This window comes from Bos grunniens, chromosome 1 (genome assembly GCF_055505025.1).
Source record: "Bos grunniens cultivar Pamir isolate PY7600 chromosome 1, Bosgru_T2T1.0, whole genome shotgun sequence".
Taxonomy (NCBI): Eukaryota; Metazoa; Chordata; class Mammalia; order Artiodactyla; family Bovidae; genus Bos; species Bos grunniens.
In genome coordinates this window covers 88687277-88709616 of record NC_141165.1, presented here as the reverse complement: position 1 = coordinate 88709616, position 22340 = coordinate 88687277, and the positions used below count along the sequence as shown (strand labels likewise).

The window sequence follows — 22340 nt, the reverse complement described above, 5'->3', positions numbered from 1 at the left end:
CGTTTAGGAGTTCTTTCTGGATGAGGGTCATGGGAGAGGGAGGTAAGACGAAGTGATGCTTTACTCTGGGAGACTGGTAAAGATGTGAAGGCCCTGGGATGGTGATCCATTTCTTCATGCATCTAGAGGTTATAAGGATGCATTCAGTTGTCGGAAGAGAAAGAGGTTGGAAGAGGTGGCAGGACATGACTAGGTCTGGCATTTCATGAAGAACTGAGCCTGACTCTCAGGTTTCACTCATCCACTTGTCCTAGCACATGTAGGAATTCAAGGATGTGACTTTGGTTATTTTGACAGAGTCCTCACCCTACACTGGGAACCGTGTTCCCTGAATGGGATTGGGAACATAGCCACACAGTTAACCAGTGTCTAGTCCCATGTTTGCCCTGCAAACTGGTGCCTGCCTAGAGTTCAGGGTTCAATCAGCAGAGTTATGTCCTCACACCTGAGACACTAGAGGGGTGAAGAACCTCCTCAAAGTGGCCAAGTTGATATATCGAGTTGAACCTAGATCATCTGACTCCCAAGTCCAGTGCTCTTTCTGCCACCCCATGGGGCCTAAGAGCTCTGTGAGTGGCATAGTCAAGAAGTTCTGGGAAAGGACAAGTCATCAAAAGATCTTCATCATTTAGCATACAAAAATGCCAAGAATAGAGAGCACAAGATGTCAGGCTACAGGTGATGGACTCATTCTCACCATTGTGCTGTCAGAGGGAAGCTGCTACCTGCCTCTCCCCAAGCCTGTGGGTGATCTTTTACATTTTTTTGTGATCCTACCATGAAGCAGGGACAGGAACCTCACTCCCAACTCTAGGGGATTGGCAGTGACACAAGTTGGGAGGATTTCCAATGAGAAGGCTGCCTGCTTTCCTCTTCGGTGATACTTCGCTGACTGGAAAACATGGGACCACTTCTGGGCATTAGAAATCTCTTGATACTCATGCCTGATCTGGGAAGTCTTCCTGGAGGAAAGGGGACTGATAGAACAGGTCAGACCTTTTCTAGGGCCCTGCTTCTTTTTCTGGGGATTAACCCCAAAGAACAAATGACGGAACATGCAGATAAATTAAAAGAGAGATACAGATGAGTAGCATGGATATTAAGAGATCAAGGAGGCAGAGAACTGTAAAATCGAGACAAGGGGGAAAAAAGGTGGTTTGTTACAGATTTGAGTTTTGGATGTTTCTTCATATGGTCTTCACATAAATATAAATATACAGCTTAAAAGTTTTAATACATGTTCACTGAAGAAATGTTGAAAGCTATAGAACAGTATGAAGAAGAAAATGAAATATCATCATAAGCCTCACAACCCCTTTTTCTTGTTTATTGCTGTTTCTCTTTTTGAAATGTGTATTTATATTCTTTGCCTGTTTTTCAGGTGGGAATAGTATTAATCCTTTGTCAGTTTTGTTGCAAATATGTTTTCCAGCTTGTCATTTGCATTCTAAGTTTTGTTTATACTCTGATGTATAGTTTAAAAATTTCCATAGACAAAAATCATAGATATTTTCCTTTTTTATTTTTTTCAGTGTTTTCATGTTTAGAGAGCTCTTTGTCATTCAGGGGTCAGTTAAATACTCACCCATGTTTTCTCCTAAGGTGTTTTTGTATACGTCATTTTTAAGATTTGGTTTTCTAATCTGTCTAAAATTTATTGTGGTGTATAGAGTGAAGTTATGAGAATTAACTTGATTTTTCTTTTCCAACTAGTCTGTTTTTCCAGTGCCATTTATTGAATAATTTGTCTTTTCTCATTTGCTTTAGTTTCTTATCTTATCATATATTAGGTTCTTAAATGTCAGGTCTGTATTAGGTCTATGAATCAGGTGCCATTCATTTGTATGTTAATCCTTGTGTCTGTGCCACCTTTTAATAATTGTAGTTTAAAAAATATATATTTTAATATCTAGTAGGGCAAACCCAATCCATTATTCATCTTTTTTCAAAAACATATTTAATTATTTTTATCCATGTGCATGCATGCTCAGTCGCTCAGTTGTGTCTGACTCTTTGCGACCTATGGACTGTAGTCCACCAGGCTCCTCTGTCCATGGGATTCTCCAGGCAAGAATACTGGAGTGGATTGCCATGTCTTCCTTCAGGGGATTTTCCCAACCCAGGGATCAAACTCACGTCTTCTGCATTGGCAGGTGTATTCTTTACCACTGAGCCACCTGGAAGCCCTTATTATCCACTTATTCCTCCAAATAGAAGCCTAGTTGAAAATCCCTTTGGCACATAATAAGTACTTAGAAATTCATTCCTTCTTGCCCTAGCATGTCTGCCTGACTTTATTACAATAAAGTAATTAAGCATATGTTAAAAAAATTTATTCAACTGATATAATGTTTAGTTTTTAATCTAAAACCATGTTGATTTTATTTGAATTTTATTTTACTTGAATCTTTAATATCTTGCCTTCCTGAGATAAACTTTATTTGGATATATGGCAAATCTTTGAATGGGATTTAATGAAAAATTAAATTTCTTTTTACAGCTTCTTTGAAGTTCATTTTTTCAGTCATGGAACAACTTTATCTATGATGAATGGTAGCCACTTTTTAATTTGCCATGGAATCACATCATAGAGTGAACAGCTGAATAACACAGCCATCCTTAACTTTAAATACGTTTGATTTAAAATGTTGGGTGCAGATGCTGTCATAACCACAACCTAATTATTAAATGTTTTAAGTGCATGAATATTATTATATAAGGATCCTATAAATGAAAGATAAATATACAAAGGAGGGAACTTGCTCTTCTCAATTATTTTAAGGATAAGAAAAATTAGACAGTGAAAAACAGTTAAGAACCATTAAATTAGTCATAATCCCATTTTCCAGAGATAACCACTGTCTGTGTATGTGTATCTGGTTTTTATACTCACGTATGGCAATGGCACCCCACTCCAGTACTCTTGCCTGGAAACTCCCATGGCGGGAGGAGCCTGGTAGGCTGCAGTCCATGGGGTCGCGAAGAGTCGGACACAACTGAGCGAGTTCACTTTCACTTTTCACTTTCATGCATTGGAGAAGGAAATGGCAACCCACTCCAGTGTTCTTGCCTGGAGAATCCCAGGGACGGGGGAGCCTGGTGGGCCGCCGTCTATGGGGTCGCACAGAGTCAGACACGACTGAAGCGACTTAGCAGCAGCAGCAGCACCAGTGTATATACAATTAGGATAAGGTTGTACAATTTGGAGAAGGAAATGGTAACCCACTCCAGTATTCTTGCCTGGAGAATCCCATGGACAGAGAAGCCTGGTAGGCTACAGTCCACGGGGTCAAAAAGAGTTGGACACGACTGAGTGACTTCACTTTCGCTTACACCAGTGTATATACAATTAGGATAAGGTTGCACATGCTGTTTTATAATCTGGCTTTCCCACTTAACCTTATACCATGACAATTCCTGTGGCATTAATTATTATTGTACAGTCATGTTTAATGGTTACATAGAGTGGTTAGACCATGGATTGTTTTACCAGTCCCCTGTGGTTCAACATTTAGGTTTTGTGTGATTTTTCAATAGTATGAAGCCATAATGAATGTCATTACTCCCTACTTTAATATGATTCTAGTACTTAGCATATAAGCTGTTTTCTGAGTATATGTGTGCATTTGTCCATGGACAAGGCAGCCTCACAGCTCCCTGGCCATGGTTAAGGGTTCCTTTTCTTTAAGAAGCTAGAAGAGAGCAAAGAAGGTCTGGTTTCCCAGCCTCCTAGAGGTATTCTGCTTAGATTACTGGCAAAAAAAAATTGTAAGTATTGGAAAATAAATGAGAAAAGACTTTCAGAGCACCCAGAACAGAGAATTTTAGCAGCTTGGGGCCATTTATCCTATGTAGCAGGTGGACTGAAGATTCAACTCACCCTGATTTGTATTTGCCACTCCCCTGGCCTCCAAACCTAGCTCTTTGACCTCTTTAGCCCTTTCTGCCTTTGTGAATTCTCCACTCAGTGGCTTGACAACTCAAGGGCAACAAGGGAAAAGATCCACAGAACAGGGACTCCCCTCAGGCCTCTTGTTTCTCCCCACAAGCTGTTGTCTCTCCTCACAGGGCTGTGAAGATTCTGCCTACAGGTAGATGTCAGGCCCATCTCATCTCAGATGGTGGCCTTGCTTTTGGGATGTGTTTTCAGTAGGGGTACTTCTCAGAAATGCCATCTGAATTAGTACACCTTCGTCTGGAATCCAGAGCAGTGGGGAAGAGGAGCTAGGGAAGAAGAGGCAAGGCTGGCTAGGTACAGGGACAAGCACATAGAGATTAGTGTGGAAGGGGTGCCCAGGACCATAGCTCTCTGGACATAGAAGGACAGGGTGAGCACTCAGTCAGCAGCTGCTCTCCCATTGGGGATACTTTTCTTTTGCATCTGAGGAACCAGGCTTTGGGGAGCAGGAATGGTTGGAGTGCTTGCCAAATAGCCGATATTAGGTAGGGGAAAGAAATGATAAAAATTCAGAGCAACTACACAGTTAAGTATGAGCAGCTTGGCTTACAGGTATGTAGTGGGAAGGTGGGAAGGCAGTTTTTAGTTGCTGTCTTCTGAATTTACTCTATTCACTTATTCATTAACTCATTTATTGACACAGTCAACACGTACTACATACTAGGGCCCATGCTGGGACTGCCAAGATGAACAGGAAGGAGAGGAGTATCATGGGGACCTACCATCAGCTATGTGTCTGGTACCTTCAAATAGATTTTCTCTTTTAATCATCACCACAGCCTGTAAGGTAGATATTTTAAATCTCTGATGAAGAAACAGACCCAGAGATGTTAAGTAAGCTGTCCAAGGGCACACAGCTAATAAGTGCTGGAGCTGAGAGTCAGACTTAGTTCTGTCTGAATCCAGAGCCTGTGCTTTACTCAGGGATGTGAGCTCCCTCTCAGGATGTGCTACCCTGAGAGAGCTCACCATCTGGTACAAGATGATTTGATGAGCAAATAGTGGCCAGGCTTGTTCTGGTGTGGCTGCCTTACTAGGAACATCTGAGAGCCTCCTTCTCATCCTGCCACAATGCAGCCTCCGGGGGATCATGTTAAATAAGTTTGCAGACTCTCTCTGTCAGCTCTAATTCTGACCATAACCCCTCACGGTCTAGGAGTGGTCTTGGGTCAAGTTGTCATCACTTTGCTAGAAACCAGGGAAATCTTCAGTTAAGAAGGCATCCAGCAAAGGCACTACCTAGACATTTACACAACTCATTTTGTGTTTAACCTCACTCATTCTGGCTTTCAGTAACTCTGTAATGAGAGAAAACCATCTCTGAAGCTTATCTTTGGAACACAGGATCTGGCACTCAGCCTTCACATCCTACCATCTGCCTCAGATTCCTCTTATCCAAGCTAAGGAATCTAAATCATTTGTCTTCTCTAGTTACTTTCTCTTCTAGCCCAACAACTGTATTGAAGTGAAAGTGAAAGTGAAGTTGTTCAGTCATGTCTGACTCTTTGCAACCCCATGGACTGTGTAGCCTACCAGGCTCCTCTGTCCATGGGATTTTCCAAGCAAGAGTACTGGTGTGGGCTGCCATTTTCTTCTCCAGGGGATCTTCCCAACCCAGGGATTGAACCCAGGTCTCCTGCATTGCAGACAGATGCTTTACCATCTGGGCCACCAGGGAAGCCCAACAACTGTATTGGGTCTCAGCTAAACCCTGTTAGTGGGCCATGAGTGAGACAGATGCTGGGTGATAGGGTTTACTGATTAGAACTCAAGACAGATTGTAGGCTCTCATTTGACTTTGCTTTAGACCAGTGGTTCTCTACCATTTAGGGAGCCATTGACCCCTTGGACATCTCATGAAAATTGGAATTACACAATTCTCAGAAAAGTGAACATGTATGGACATGTATTCAATAAATTGCATGTATTTTCATGAGTTTCAAGGCCTTTCCCACCACATACATTTTGATGCAAGGTTAAAAAGCCAGTTTCAGTCTACCAGATGCTCCTGGAATGTGCAGCTTAGTATGTCCTCTGGTGAGCAGAGTTGAAGGTTACCTAGGCAACCCTTTACAGATACCCTCCCCTGCCCCAAGATCCTTGTTTTCCATATTCTGGAGAAGAATTCTAGCTTCATGAGATATTTGGATTACTTTGGTTTCCAATTTGACACATTACATGGTTAGTAGTAATTAGTAGTTTAGTTGCTAAGTTGTGTCTGACTCTTGAGACTCCATGGACAGAGTAGCATGCCAGGCTCCTCTGTCCATGGGATTCACCAGGCAAGAATACTGGAGTGGGCTGCCATTCCTTCTCTGGTGACATGGTTATGCTTCTTTCTAAAGAGATATCAGGCATCATGAGTCAGACCCTTCCTGATCCTGGTCATTTCCTAACTTATGATAGCTCCTCATAATGCTAAGTCTGTAAGGGAACTTTATTGTTCATCTCTGGCAAACATTAACTGATCACTCTGATACTGTGGAGAGGGTCTGGGTTGTAGGAGGGAACTCACCATGTCTTAGCTACTCTTCTCTATTCCCTGAAACCCACTAGAGAGACCTCAGTACTCGCTACTGTCCAGTCTAGTCCTGGGCCTTGCTGAGGTACCCATAACCTATTGCCTCTTCTCTAGTTACTGCCCCTTCACTTTTCAGACACTTTCTTATACTTTGAGTTGCATTAGCCCTTTGGCATTTTCTGAATGTTTGTCCCTTGTGTGTACCTCTACCATTATGCTCCTTACTTGATATTAAGATTACATGTTGACATGTCTGAGTCTCCCTCTAAACTGAAAGTCCCTTAAGGTCAGAAACTCTACATTTTTTTCATTTTACCCATAGTGACTGGGACTTTACCTGGCACATATAGATGCTCAGTTAATATTTACTGAGCTGAATTGTACAGTGTTTAGATAATAGCTTAAGGTAATACTTAAGGCGAGATTTTAAAATTCCTTAAAACTCTAAGAGTCTTTCCATGACCAACCCATCTATGTCAGTTTATTCAGAAACCAACATATAATATTGGGGGACATGAGTTCATGCTGTCTCATTTCCATGGGAGGTGTGTGTGTGTGTGTGTGTGTGTGTGTGTGTCTGTGTCTGTGTCGTGTGATATACACAGACCTTTCTTCATTGCTGCAATTATTTGAAAACAATCCCAAAATGACTCTTTCAATTCGCTACAGTAATGTCTCCATGTCTATGCCCTTCAATACTTTTTCGTATTTGTTTATCTTTCTGATACCTATTAACGTCTCTGTCATCTCTGACTCTTTCTCATTTGGTTCATATATCCTAAGGCAGGCTGGACAGCAGCTACTCTGAGTAGCAACTGAACATCTAACTCAGGACCAAGGACAGCAGCACGCATGTCCTTAAAGTGGGAGAAGGGGCTTTAGTGTGCTAAAGTTTATTCAACAATATGACCTTCGGGTATGGCCTTTCTCACCTATCAGGCTGCACTTGCAATTTTGCAAACCTGTTTTTTACTTAGGCCCTGGTTTTCCATGTCTGTGGTGGACCTGCGTCCAGTCTGTGCCCAGTATGTCCCTCTGGCGTTGCTTCCACCAATGGGCCATTTCATGTTTGGATGCCTGCTTGAACGCCTTCTATAATGACAGAGGCCTAAGCTGACTTTTCTTCAAGTCAACAGTTTCATTTTTAACTAAAGTCATAATATCCTGATTAAAGTAAAATTAATTAAAATGTTATTGATATGCACACGGGGAAGAAGGAAAGACACTGAGAGTGAGGGTTCCAAGGAGTAAACCTTTTATATGTCAAAACCTCCATAGTACACACCCTCTGCTTCTGAGTACCTGTATAGCTCTCTCTAAACATAGTATAAAAGCAAATATACTGCTAATGTTCAACAGCTTATTTATATTCATCTCTGGCTAATGTTCTGTGTTACTTTGAGGACCCATCCAAGACTAATGCTCAGTGTAACAAAAAGACAATAAATCTCCCACCATCACCACCATCTGTAAGGTATGAGCACTTTAAATAACCTGATCAGTTAGAAAAGACTCTGTTAAAAAAAGTGATGAGCAGTATAATTTCTTTTGAAGTGGCCATTTTCTTGTGTCCAGAGTACATTAAATGATGGCAACTTTTCTGGGAAGGGAGGGAGAGTGAGTGAACCTGTATTGCAGCTGAGGTCTCAACTCAAGCTAATGCTAAAGCTTGTGAAGAATAAACAGAAATGGTTTGCTCATTAGCTGGGCTCAGAGAGGTGTTACCCATATGTTTAAAGTGCTAATTATTAGTGATCTTTAAAGGAGCTAATTTAGTAATGGTAAGTGTTACACATTTCTGCTCTTCAGAAGTAGCCTATTAGCCAGGCCTTTATATCTAATATTGACTTTAGGAAGTTAACAGTCAAGTAGGCCACAGTTAGAGTTTGTGTGAAGCATGAGAGAGAGAAAGATGGAGATGGGGTGGAAGCAGGCACAAAGCGGGACCAGGAGAGGAAGAGGCACAGCTGCTCTTAAGCACCGTTTGTGTAGAAGGCACTGTGGATGGATAAGATTCAGTTCCTAGGTCACTCATTAAGCACCAGCTGTGTGCCATGCACTGGAGATATGGAGAAAAGCACCCAGTTCCTTCCCTCAAGAGCTTAAGAGTCTAGACAAAGATCTCAATTCAGGGGTGGAGACCTCACTGCAGTGGGGTGCCTGCCACGTGATGTAGAGAGAAGGGAAGCCGGGCCAGCCTGGGGTCAGGAAGGAGTTAGGGAAGGTACTGTGGGGAAGAGGCACACTTCACAATGAAGAAGGGCAGAAAGTGGTCATTGTGAGGAGTGACATTCAGATGCATGCCAGAGTTCGGAGAAGGTAGACCTTGCATCCCCTCATGTAAAGACGGCTCAGTCTGGCCATCCTTGCCAGTTTCTGGCATAACGCCTATCAGTTTGCTTGGAAAAGCTTAATTTTAGTAATTACTGAGAGAGGAGCCCTTTTGTTTTTTTGCACCACCACCACCCCGCCCCTCCCTTTCTGCATTAAGATCAGGTGAGCTGAGGCTTGTGACTATCCTTCTCTCAGAAGTGCTATGGCCTGGTGCTGTGGGGGTGAGAGCCTGCCGCACTATCACTGCTCCGTGGCTGCTGCTCGTGGGGTGGGAGGATGCTGCTGGCTGATCTGATGTTTGCAAGTGTCAGTGGTGAAGGACACTGCAGGGAGTCAGCCTGACTGGAGGCAATGGGTCCCCAGACTGGGCAGAGGCAATGAATTCCCACACTGTGCTGTGTGTCTGTTGCTGGCACAAAGCTGTTCCTTCTCTTTCTTGGCCAGATTTGTTCCTTCCGTTCAGCTCTGCACACACTTCCTGCCTCAGTGGCAGGTGTTTTAAGGAGAGTGCCAAGGAACATATTTATAGTCCCTGAAAGAGTTTCCCACAGGCAGTTGCCTCAATAGCTCATTAGCGTCTGTAAAGACGAGACAAGACAATCACTTCCATCTGCGTGTGTGTGTGTGTGTGTGTGTGTGTGTGTGTTTCCAGCTCTTTATCTCTCTTACCCTTTCCCCTCTCATCCTTGTCTTGAATTAATATAGGAAAAGAGGATGGAAAGAAAGGACAGTGAGGGGAATAAAGACCACTACCTCTTTGCACCAGTGGGTTCCCTCTCATCCCAGCTGCACTGACAGCATCTTCTCCCAAGAGCTTTCCCCCAACTAGTCCCCACACAGAAGGAGCCATGTCCTTGAGTCTCTTCCCTTTATGAATCGTTCCATGTTGCATCTTCATGGGGTCTTCCCCAAACTCCCAGCCTGGCAGGCTCCCAGGAGGTACCTCGCAAGCAAACATTCCTCCTGCCTGTCTTGGAACCTAGGGAGAAGATACAAAGAGGCCAAGCTCCAGTGCCCCCCACACCCCATCCCACCAGCCACCTCAGCAGGGGCTGTGTCCCGTCCTACCCTGTCTCCCTGAAGACAGAACAGGATGTCTCATGGAGGTTGGAGTCAGTGCCTGCTGGATCCAAATCCATTCCGGAACTATAGCCTTCCTTTGGGACCAGCCAGATTCTACCAGCTCTGGTCCTTACTGTGGCACAATCCAGCTCTCTGAGCTTCTGTAGGCATTTGCAGCCACGTCTTTGCTGGAGGCCTTCTCAGGAGCCCAACCTGTTGAGAATGATCAGGTTCAGAGTGAGATCACACAGCCCACCCCTTACCACCATGCCTTTCTAACCCTGCTGTTCTGTTCAGCCAGTAATCTCTCCATCTGTAGCACACGGTTTGCTTTCCCCTTTCTCTCTGCCTTGGCATGTACTGCTTCCCATCAGAGCATTCTTCTTTGGCCCCTCCCTTATTCAAAATCTGGTTCAAAGATCACCTCCTGGGGGAACCATCCTGACCACTCACCACTCTTACTCTCTGTCTTCTTAGGACCTGTGTGTGCTCAGTCTCAGTTCAGTATTTCTTTAGCCTCTTTTGCATGACAGGCACTGTGCTGGGTGCTAGAGTAGAGCACCAAGTAAGACATGGTCCCCACCCTTGGGGTATGGTGGGCAGTTAATGGGGGAACAGAATGAAAACCCAGAAATGCCTTTTAGGAGTAACAGAGTACAAGGTATAGTCAGGGACAGCTCAACCTGATGGGGGTGGTCAAACAAACTGCCCAGAAGGAGTGATTCATTAGAGAAAGACTGAAGAGGCAGAATCAACATTATCAAGTGACTGAATCGATATTTGCAATGGAGGGGAGTCTGGGATACGCCTCCAAGGTTCTGTTTTGGTAACTCAGTGGGTGATGGCAGCAGTAATCAGGGTAGAGGGGATGTGGGCCAGCCATGTTGGAGGCAAGATGGCAGGATCTTTATCAGCATCTCAGAATCTAAGTTATCTTTTTGTACTGTGTCTGGTAGCTTTCTGGTGTCAGAGGAAATAGGCATTAGGTATTAGGCAGAAAACTCTCAGAGGGCAAAAATTGGGTCTCCTCTCCTAAGGAGCAAATTGCCCGGGATGAGCACTGTGCTCTCCATAGATGTGAGGCTCCCTAGGGTGACAGCCCCTCTCCTTCTCTGTTTCTCATCCAGTGTTGCCCAGTGTTCAGGGCTTTGTACCGTGGGTGGGAGAGCAGGTGTGGCAAACAGGCATACGCCACTTGGATGCTCTATCCTCCAGGGCTATCTCAGAGATGGCATCTTGGCCTGTAAATATGATCAGTGGCAGTGCTTGTGGTACTGAGAACAGTTCCAGAAGGCAGAGGGGTCTGAGGCCTGGTGTAGACGAAGATTTGTTGTGAAATTAAAGCATCTGGTCTATGAGAAAGTGATTTAAACTACCAAAATTCTGAGCAGTTTGAACAAGTGTTATTCATAAAAGTTCCTACCATAAAAAAATATGACATGGTCCAGTCTCAGTGCCCTGGAGGAGGATAGCCTTCCTGGATAGCCTTTTTATTCCAGAGCTGGATTTGAGTTTTGGGTCACAGAGTAATGGCTGAATCTCTGGAATCCTATGCGGGGGGTTGGCCGTGAGCAGAAGCCCTAGATCAGATTTTAGGGGTTCAGTTTAGACTGGGCTAAAGGATGCTTTTGTCTATCTCCGCTTCTGAGGCAACTCTGGAATACAAAGACAAACTTTAGAGTATAGCACTTTCCTAAACATGAGGTGTATTCCTCACCTGAGCTTCTTGTTAAAATACAGGTTCTGTTTCTGTAGGTCTGGGGTAGGGCCTGGGATTCTGCTTTTCTAGCAAGATTCTAGCTGCTCGGTGATGCTTGTTACTTTAAGTAGCAAGCAGTTAGGACTCATCCTTAAGGCTTTCCTCTGGACTCCTTTGCATTCATGTTATCCTGTCTCTGACAATAGCTCACTGTCTTGTCTGCATGCCTACTTACCTCTGCCTGGAAGCCTCCTGGAGAGCAGGATCCATTTCTTACTTGTCAAAGTATAACCAAAGCTTAACATAAGGCCTCACACATAATAGGGTTCAAGAAATAATTGATAAAAGAATGACTCTGGGAATAGGAAATTGTCCAAATAGTGCCCAAACTAAGGTTTGGCCTAATGAGCTCTTGGAACTCTCAGCTCTAAGCCAAATCATTTTTGTGTGGCAGATCAGTCAGTCTTTCAGTGCCACCATGATCAAGCCTTCCATCCTGGACACACAGGGTTGGAGTGGAAAGAGGAGATGGAGACCAGAGCACTGTGCAACTTGCTGTCTCAGTAGCTAAACAGGGTTCGGGCCCATTTGATGCAACATTAGAATACTTAACACAGTAACTTCTAAGTGCAAATTAAGGGGGAGTGACTGCAAACCAAAAGGAAACAAAAAGCAATCCATGGGTACCCTGGCAGCTTTCACCTCCAAATGTTCAACAGTGGCTTATTTGTTTTTTGTTGAAATCAGGATTGCTTCCTAAAGAAGGTTACCTAGATGATGCTCCAGCTCCCCTGAGAGACTCCCTGCTATCCCAGAGCTACGGAACCACAGACAGGGCCTGTGACAGAGGGCCAGTTGTGCTCCTGCCTCAGGGAGCCACACAGAGGCTGGGAGCCAGATGAGGGTGATTGGCATCTTCTTGCATGGGAACAGTGACTAGGAAAATGTGAAGAGGAGCAGGCAGCAGCAATGTGAGCATAGCCCATTTGGAGTGAGGAGTAGGCAAGAGTGGGGCTTGGAGAAGACCCATGCTGGAGATCCTGGGGCGATGGCAGTGGTAACTTTTACTTCCCTAATAGATGTAGAGCATTTGAACGTTGCTAATTAACAGAACAGCAGGCTTGTAATTCTGACAGCAGCAGGACGTGAATGGGGTGGGACTAGCACTGAGCACCAGCGAAGTGTGTCTTTGTCCATAAGATAAAGCACAGCATTCATGTTGAGTCAGGTCCATGAGGGAGCCCCCTGGTTCTTTCTTTTCCTGCAGTAACTGCAAGAGCACAGGGGCTTTTATTTCTTCCCAGGCTTTCTTTAGAGGTAGCAAGGGACCTAGGGTTTATAGTCTATTAGTGCCATCAAATATACCTTTATATCAGAGAGAGAATTTGCCATTCAGGCCTGCCTCCTTCAAAGTGTGATGCCCCCGGAAGTTCTCCTGTCACTAGTCTCTCATTTTGGTAACTTGGCTGTCTGCAAAATGGTGTGATGTGCCCTGAGTATTCCAATTTCTAAATTGATTCCTGGGGAAGAATGGACTGGAAGTCCAAGGAAGAGTTGTTCTGTCTTCCTGAAGTATACTGAATCATGTCAGGAAATTGGTTCTTTCAAAGCATACTGATCTGATAATCTAAGGATCTCAAAGGCCAATAAATATGAGGAAAAGGTTTAAAAAGTCTCAGAATGCTAGAGCTGAGTGGTACTCTGGAGATCATCTACTCAGATCACCAGCATTTGGTGTGACAGATGAGGCCACTGACCTTGTGCAAGTCACTTTAGGAAAGGTTAACATTTCATTCATATATTTATTTTGTCATCAAATATTTATTGAACATTTACTATGAGTCTGTGCAGACATGTACCTAGTAGTGAAAACATGTTGCTATTTCATTGGTTCTGTTTGAGTTAGTGTTCAATGAAGTTTTCCTTTCTTACAGATTATGTATGACAACTGGTTTCACAAGGGCCATGGGGTTATTGATACATAGGATCTTTAGCCAGTGCAAATAGGTTTTCTATGCAAGGTCACCAACTTCTGAGCTGCTAGACTAATTAGTTTAGCTCTACTTGGCTTTACATAATACATACATTGTTGAAAAGTTATTTGTAATTCAATTTCTGGCAAATAGGAAACTAATTCAAACCACTAAGGCAACTTTTATTTAAAGAGACCCTGGATCACATCCTTTTATAATGTGAAAAATGTTGTTGCTGTTGGAAATGATTATCCTTTAGTTAGGGATTTTGTAAACCTGGACCCTTTAGGTTTTCTTATGGCTGGACACACAACCTAGGAAATAGCTCAGCTGTGGTCTGAATTGGATGGGGAAAACTCCGGCCTGGGAAGAGAAAGGACCCCCAACCCCTGCCAGGAATCATAGACCAGCCCAACCCAAGATAGTGACGTATACTTGGAGCAGTAACTGCAAGCTGCCTGGATAAGCTGCTCCTCTTCTCTCAGGCCTTGGAGTCTGGAGTGGAGAAGGAGGAGGTGGGGCTTGATGAGTGGGGTCTGCAGAATGGAATTCCAAGCGCTCTCTCTCTGTCTCTCTACAGGTGGGAGGTGGTAGGATGGGTAACCTTTTGCTTCTGTTATAGCATTTTCTTCCTTAATTGTCTGGGAACTGTATGGAAATTAGAGCCATCTTGTATACTTTACTGGGCTTCCCTTGGGGCTCAGCTGGTAAAGAATCTGCCTGCAATGTGGGAGACCTGGGTTTGATCCCTGGGTTGAAAAGATCCCTTGGAGAAGGAAAAGGCTACAGCGACTTTCATTTTCTGTATACTTTAACATGGTAGAGCAGGAGAGAAACAACAGTGGAAAAAAATAGGACAAGAGTTTAGGAGACAAGAGGGTTATGTGGATTGTTGTTATACAGTAATATTTCATTAGCTTGGGTCTTGCTGTTTTTGAACTTGGAAATAATCTGGAAGGACACAGAACTGAAGTTTAACTTATTAAGTTTTTTTCTCTAGAAATTAATAGTGTATGTAGTGATGTCAAGGAGAATGTTTTAAAACTGATGTATAGAAAGATGTATTCCATATATGAAAATAAAACTTTTGATGCAGATATATCATTCTGTGCACATAACTCATGTGTTAAAGATGATCTCTGTCTAGCTGGTAAAATCTAATAGGACTCTTCCTTGCCCAGGAAACTGAAGCTTATTCTTATTGCATCATGGTGAAAAATTATCTATGTATCTATTTGTAATTTTTTATGATAATTTATGTTGACCCTTGGAGAAGGCAATGGCAACCCACTCTAGTGTTCTTGCCTGGAAAATCCCATGGAAGGAGGAGCCTGGTAGGCTGCAGTCCATGGGGTTGCGAAGAGTCAGACATGACTGAGCAACTTCACTTTCACTTTTCACTTTCATGCATTGGAGAAGGAAATGGCAACCCACTCCAATGTTCTTGCCTGGAGAATCCCAGGGAAGGGGGAGCCTGGTGGGCTGCTATCTATGGGGTTGCACAGAGTTGGACACGACTGAAGCGACTTGGCAGCAGCAGCAGCACATTATCCTAATTACTTTCTACTGGTGAGGTTTAATAGCTTTCCTTTGTTGGAAGATAAAGTCAGAGCATAAAGATCAGTACAAACAAAGATAGAAAGTACAAAAAGTCCTATAGTTAGAACTTTCTTTTTATGGTGTTATTTTTTTTCTTCTATTGCCCACAGTCTTCTCAAAGTGAGCCTTGCAGCTGGTTACTTCAGCATCAGCTGCTCTGGGTCAGCTTATAAAGAGAAGCAACTGATGAGCAAAAAGCATCACTGTCTACATTTAGTGAAAAATGAAAATGAGGAAATAGATGGAAGGGTCAGAGATCCTTTGTAAATTTGTCTTGGGCCAGCATATGACCTCTTACCATGGACACTGGCATTCTGAGCCTGCTTCTCCTCTTTGGTTGAGTGTGCAACTGTCTTATTTCCCTTCTCTAGGCAGTGATCTTAGTCCTGGGGTGTTGCCAAAATTCCCAACAATTTTGGATGCTTGAAATAGTCAGTGATTAGGAATTGAGACGCTTTGAGCAAGACCATCCTTCTCAACACGTTTCTCCCCTTTGTAGATTATCAGGTTGGGCGCACAAGGGAGAAAGCAAGTGGAGAAAGGCATTGAAGGGGTGTCCGTGGTCTCTAGCTCTGTCTCACTGAGCCCACACAGGGCTGCCTTTCTTCTGGGGTCCCTCTGTGCCATGTTCCTGAAGGTGGTACACAGCAGAAATTCCATTTACAGCTTGCAGGGCTCTGAGTGTGGGCTGGCTCTCCCTGAGAGTCCTCTGGGGTACTCAGGATAAATGACAAGGGGTGGTGAGATGGCCTGGAGTTTGTATGTGTGCATGTGTAAGCTGAGTCCTCCCTTCCCACACATCTAACACCAGCCTGGGTTGTCCTTTGCTTCCTGAGGTTGCTGTTTCTCCAGGCACATTGTTATTTTCTATTCTGTGTGAGCCCCAGGCCTCTGCCTCCAGCCTCCTAACAGGAGCTCAGCTGGACCCCAGAAATGACTTTCCACCTGAGAAATGAGATTTAGGCAGAGAGTGAGCTGCTGAAGAAGGGAGTGCATTTGCTTCCCGTGGAATTGCCATTGCTCATCAGTCGTTCATGTGGACTGATGACAGTGACACTGAAGGAAGGGAGAAGAGCTGGAAAATGCTTTGCTCGACTTTGCTTCTCAGGAATTTTCACTTTTTCCATCTGTAAAATGAAGACTAACAGTTGCTATGCCACATAGAGGAAAAAGCAAAAGGAATTATTTAGGACATTGTGGTCCACCTTGATGTTAACTTGACTTGTTCAACAGATATTTACTGAGTGTCTAGTGTGTAACATTCACTATGTACCAGCCACTGTGCTAGCACTGGAAGTACAAAAACGATTTCCAAAAAGCCCCCATCTTCAAGTGCACAGCAATGGGGCTGTAGTTTTGCTTCCAGGACATGGTATTTTGTGTATAATTGGGGGGGCAGGTGAGTTGCACTGTCGTCTTCTTGAAAAGGACCCAGAGGGGCATACTCTTGGTCACCCCTGTGGATTGGCATCATATCAAAGTGTCCTTTCTGTTGTGGAGCCTCTCCTGCTCTTGGGCTAGGCTGTGGGCCCCAAAGAGGGCATTATTTTCTGGCCCATGAGGGGATTGAAAAGCTAAGGGGGAACCGAGGGATTCAGTCTTTGGACCCCTTTCACTCTGATTCCTTCTGTTTTATTCTCTGACAGGCTCTTTTCGGAATGATGGTTTGAAAGCTTCTGATGTCCTTCCCATCCTAAAGGAAAAAGTGGCCTTCGTGTCTGGTGAGTGTCTATGCAAGTTTCCTCTGTTACAGATCTAGAGAAGTTTGTGTGTGTGTGTGTGTGTGTGTTGGGAATGTGTGCAGGCATGCACTTCTTTGTGTGCTAATGAGAAAGAGGTGGGGGTGGTGGTGATGTTCAAAGCAGCTGCTCCTCTCTCCAGAGGTAGGCAGAAAGGGAAAGGAGCACTTTGGTCCCCACTGGGTATCCTGGAGGACATTCACAACCAAAGGTGGGTCCATCATGCACCCACGCACATCCACCTCACCTTGCCCTACGCTTCCAGGCCTGTGAGGCCTGTGGGAGCTGCTGAGGCCCCTCTGAGAGATGCAAGGGTCTGTCCCCTTCACACCTTCCCACAGGTTTTATTTAGTTTCATCTCTAAGTGGGTCAAGGACAAGAGATGTAAATTTTTTTCTGGCTCTTCCTTATCTCTTCTTCTAGCAAAGGGAACTCAAGTGAGTAATTGTATCTATTTTTTGTTTTTCTGAATAATATTCATTTCTGACTTTTCTCTATAGCATGTCTTGTGCACCCAGTCCTTTTAATGTCTAATTCAGGGATCAGCAAACTATAGCCTGTGTTTTGCTGCACGCCAGGCACTTGTTTTTGCAAATAAAGTTTTATTGGAACATAGCCCATGTTTAGTAGTGTATTAGCTTCCTCTTGCCACAAACTTGGTGGCTTACAACAATAGACATGTATTCGCTCACAGTTATGGAGGCCAAAAGTCCAAAATCAGTTTCCTGGACTGAAATCAAGATGTGAGCAGTGCTGTGCTCCCTCCAGAGGTTCTGGGGGAGACTTTGATTCTTGCTTCTTTTAGCTTCTGGGGGCTGCCAGCATCCTTTGGCCTGTGGTCATGCCACTCCCGTCTCTGCCTCCTTGGTGGTATTGCCTTCTGCTCTTCTGTTTATGTTAGATCCTTCTGCCTCACAGTAAGGATACCTGTGACTTCACTTGGGGGCCCACTCAGACCACCCAGGATAATCTTTCCATCTCTAGAGCGCTAACAGTCACTATCTATAGAAACTCTTTTTCCAAATAAGGTAACATTTACAGGTTCCAGAGATTAGGGCTTGATATGCTTGGGGGCCATTATTCAGTCTACTACCAGTGTTGCCAATGGCTGCTTTGTTGCTGTAATAGCAGAGTTGAGTAGTTCTACCAGAGACCAGATGACCACAGGCCATCTGACCCTTTAAGAAAAAGTCTGGTAACTGCTGATGTAATTGAAACTGAACTGTGAGGTGTACCAGCATCACTATGGGTGCCAGTTCTAGGCCATCAATATAGGCCTCCTGGCTCAGAGTCTCTAGCAGGGGCTGAGGGAATGGCAGTGTGCATAGCCAGGGATCAGATTTTTAAAAAATACACCCAGGTACTTAGGCTTCATAGATTGAACTTCTGTTTCTGGATGATTCTGGCCATCTACAAGGAGTGACAATGGAATCACAGGGAAAGAGCCAGCAGAGTCCTTCAGTGCAGGGGTTCACTCCATAGGCACTGCTGGGCGCACTGATGGGTGACAGCCAAAATGGAGAGAAGGGAGAAAGGGGGCGGGGGGGTTGAGGAAGGAGAAACCAAGCAGCAGGTGTCTCCCACCCGACTGGAGGGGAGACTGATAACTCAGAGTGTAGGGATGGGAAGTGAAGGTGGAGTATGTGATGGGAGTAGTCAAGCCTTTGTAAGTACTAAGTGCATTCTATATTATTATTAGTAGTAGTAGCAGTAGTAGTGGTATCCTGGTGGCTTAGACGGTAAGGAATCTGCCTGCAATGTGGGAGACCTGGGTTTGATCCCTAGGTTAGGAAGATCCTCTGGAGAAGGGCATGTCAACCCACTCTAGTATTCTTGCCTGGGCAGAGGGACCTGGCAGGCTACTGCAGGTTACAGTCTATGAAGTCGCAAAGAGTCAGACACGACTGAGCGACTAAGCACAGCAGTGTAGTGGTAATAATAATATAGTGTTTTGCTACTGTTTTTGCTGTTAGAGTGGCTGGGAAGCTCCCCTTCTCCATTAGCATTAGGCACTGGTATATCTTATTAGGTAATGAGCCCCTGTCACTGAAGAAGCTGAAGCTTAGGCTGGATCCTTGACTCGATCAGGTGGCAGTGAGTTCAGTATGGGTGGAGACAGAAGACAGCCTCTGAAGCCTTCATAGACTTGGATCTGAGTGCTCACTGAGCATTTTGGGAAGACCTTGTGTAGAAGTCTTGGGACTGCTGAGTAGCACCAGGGCTCTGACCTCTACTGCTGTCCATCATCTGGGCTCCCAGGACATGGCCACAATCTCTAGGGAGCCAGAGCGTTTCTCTTCCTCTTCTTTAATGCCTGGAGCCTGTTTAACCAGGTGTCCTACCTCTGCCCAGGTGTCCTGCTCATCCTTCCATTCTCTTATGCCTGAGGCTCCCTCTATCTGCAGTGCCTTTGAGCCGTTCCTCTGCTTCCCAAGTCAGTTCCCACTTTGCCTCCTCCTGGAGGTCATCCTGGCTTTAATGCATACCTTCTGAGCACCATCCTGTTGGACAGCAGTTCAGGGCATATGAATGCAGACATGTTACAGTCTGGCATCGGGACCCTAGCTTGATTGTTTGTGGCTTATTTTTTCCCATGTGAATTCCATTAGAGCCCTGGAGCAGGGTCTAGCCAGCCCTAGAAAAGAGCTTTCCAAGCGTCAGGAGGTTTCCTCAGGGTGTACAGAGCAGCAATGTGCCAGAAAGATGGTCAGTCAAGTGAGAGGCAGGTAGCTGCTTCCCAGAATGGGACCAAGGGGGCCAGTGGGCAACTCATGCCCACGTGTCCACGTGGGCCACCCTTTCCCCCGACAACCACAAGTCTGTTCTCTATGTGAGGTAAGTCTTATTCATTTGCAAGTGGTGCTAGGAACTTTGGGGTTTAGGGAGTGTTGTCCTTCTGTGCCTGGTAAGGACACTGAGGGTGCCAGAGAGATGACTGGCTGCAGCTAAAAAAAAACCCCCAAACAAAGAACAAACCAAAAAAGGCATTTGTATCCTAAGCTTTTAGAAGACCAAACACAAAAATAAAAATAAAGAAACCCAGAATTAAGTAATGCAGTGTACCGGATCCATGTCTCTCTGAGAAGAAGCCCTGCAGGAAGTGTTGAGCAGAGAAACCAAGTGCTGGTTAAGCCCCCTCCCCTGCTGGTGCCCTGGTGTGGCCAAGGCGAGGGGAAGCTGTGCTGCCATGGGAACGGGCATTTGGAATAATCCAGGGCCCACCAGTGTGTGGGCGAGTGCACGTGTGTGCAACAGAATCTGTGGCTGTGCTCAGGCAGCCTGCATCGTTCCAGCCCTGCCCCATCCTGCTCTGTGTTCTCAGCCATGGGCTCTCCTTCTGCTCTCTCTCTAGCTTCCTTCATGTGCTTCTGCCTCCCACCTTCAGCACCCATTGTCCCTTCTCTCCAGCCTCCCTGTGCAGACCCTTTTCACCCTGTTCTCTGTGTGTGCTCACACCCTCATCTGGCTCCTCCCGATGTCCCTCTTTGCCACCTTATCAACCATCAACATCATGCCCCTTGTTCTCAGAGGAACTCCACACTGCCGTGGCACCACCATTTATACTCTGGACCCATGTCTCAAAGCATGTTCCATAGAAAAACAGGTACATGAGATGATCCTCAAAAAAGAAAAAAGGGCTTACTCTCAAGTAAACTTGGGTAATGCTGCCTATTGTAGCCACCTTCTTGGAGACTGTCCATTCAAAACATGAAAGCATTTCCCAAAATACAAATAACACATTCTCTTAAAAATACCCTGTGTATCCATCAGCATCTTGCAGAACTACAGTTGTATGAGCCAAACTTTTGGTATGATTCCCTAGAGGTGTTTTTCTTGTCCTCCTCCAAAATTACCCTAATCTACTTGTCCCCACAGGAGCCTGGTTCCCCCTGAAAAATATGAGTGCCATCTTCCTCCACCTCAATCAGCAAAGCCTTAACTTCCCTTGCCTTTGAACTTGCCTCCTACCTAGGCCTGTCCTGCCCTGCTTTTGCGGAAGGAGATCAGTGCCTTTTCTAGCACATCAGACCACTCCCTCCCTATTTATCCTCTATATTCCCAGCCTCTATTCCCAGCACCAAAGCCTCAATTAACTGGCAAACAGCAGGTGTTGGATAAGTAAGGGGATGGCGCTGCTGAAGATCCTGCCATCATCTCTATCATCTTTTAAAAACTTTGCTTTTTTTGTCTCCACTGTCTGGGGCCCACTCCACAATGCACCTTGACTTCAGCAAAGGGTTCTCATTCTTTATCTCTACTTAGTGCCCTCTGGAACCTCAGCACTCATGTTAATTATCAGTCAAATCCTACAGCTTCATGGCTCCTCAATCTCCTTGGCACTGAAGTCTTCCACCACCTTACTGTAGCCACGCACATTCAAGACCTTGACCTTGATATGTCTGTCTGTAGCCTTATCTTCTTACCCATGACTGCTTCTGGTGTTCCCCTATCAGTTGGGGAAGTATGGATATCAGGTAAATAAAACATATGCTGTTCCCTCTCCTTTGAGAACTCACAAAGAAGCAGGCCATTTTCCTTCCTCCCCAAGTCCTCCCCACTTAATCTATGCATGAGCTCTGTTCTGCCTTTGCTCAGGTTACAGGCTAGCATGGACACCATGGCCAGACCTTCAACAGAGCTCTCATTAAAGCCAGATACCTGCACCTACCCTTAAACCTACATCATACCCAGTCTGGCTGTCCATTCTCTAGGAACACTCTCCAAAGATGGTCCATCCTCCCTTTCCCCAGTACCTCAAGCCTACTCTGACCTTCAACACTATTTTACCTAGACAAAGTGTCTCCTAGGCAGGCTGAACTTTTTGTCTTTCTAACTTATGTCTGTTTTTTCCTTCCTCTTTGAGTCTACCACAGACAAAAGGTCAGGGCCCCCCCTCTTGTACCTGTCCTGAAGCCTTTATCCATCCCTTGTCTCCATTTTTTCCAGCAGATTCTCTTCCTTTATGCCTGTTCCTCCTTTTCTTCCTACAATCTTGCAAGTTCATCTTCCTTCTGAAAAATACCTGGCTTGGTCCTGCTGCCTACTCTGGACTCCATATCCATTCATTTTTCCTGGAGGGAAGGGATTCCACTCCCCTGGGTCATCTCCCCCACCCTCCCCATCCCATGTCCCCCGCCACCACTCACCACCATCTGGAACCTTCTGCAGCCAAGATTATGAAACTCTTGACTCCCAGGGAAGAACTGGCTTCTGCTCAGGAGGGACAATGCCCACATCCTTCCAAGCCTCTTCGGTAGTCTTTGCCATCACACCAACCTTGGCTCCCCAGGTTCCCTTCTCTTAAACCATCCACAGAAGAAAGACTGTGAGAAAGGCAATAGCTGCAGTTAAAACCACCCAAGAGTGAAAATCTTTCAAATGAGGTCAACACTGCAGGCGAAGGTTGATAGTGAGGGAGAGCCTCCTAGCTTTGAGGAAACTTTCCTCTTGATCC

At 45.0% G+C, this 22340-nt stretch overlaps 1 protein-coding gene across 46 annotated transcripts in view; it reads left to right on the top strand.

Moving 5' to 3' along the window:
- KALRN (kalirin RhoGEF kinase) overlaps positions 1-22340 on the top strand; it is a 692908-nt gene that overhangs the window by 189835 nt on the left and 480733 nt on the right. For all 46 annotated transcript variants that reach the window (XR_015164343.1, XR_015164397.1, XR_015164395.1 and 43 more), the window contains one exon: positions 16793-16867. Coding sequence is in view for 33 of the 46 variants with exons in the window: in XM_086402125.1 (XP_086258251.1) it covers positions 16793-16867 (75 nt within the window). In the remaining 13 variants the exon portion in view is untranslated. Of the gene's footprint in view, positions 1-16792; positions 16868-22340 lie in introns of those variants that run through there.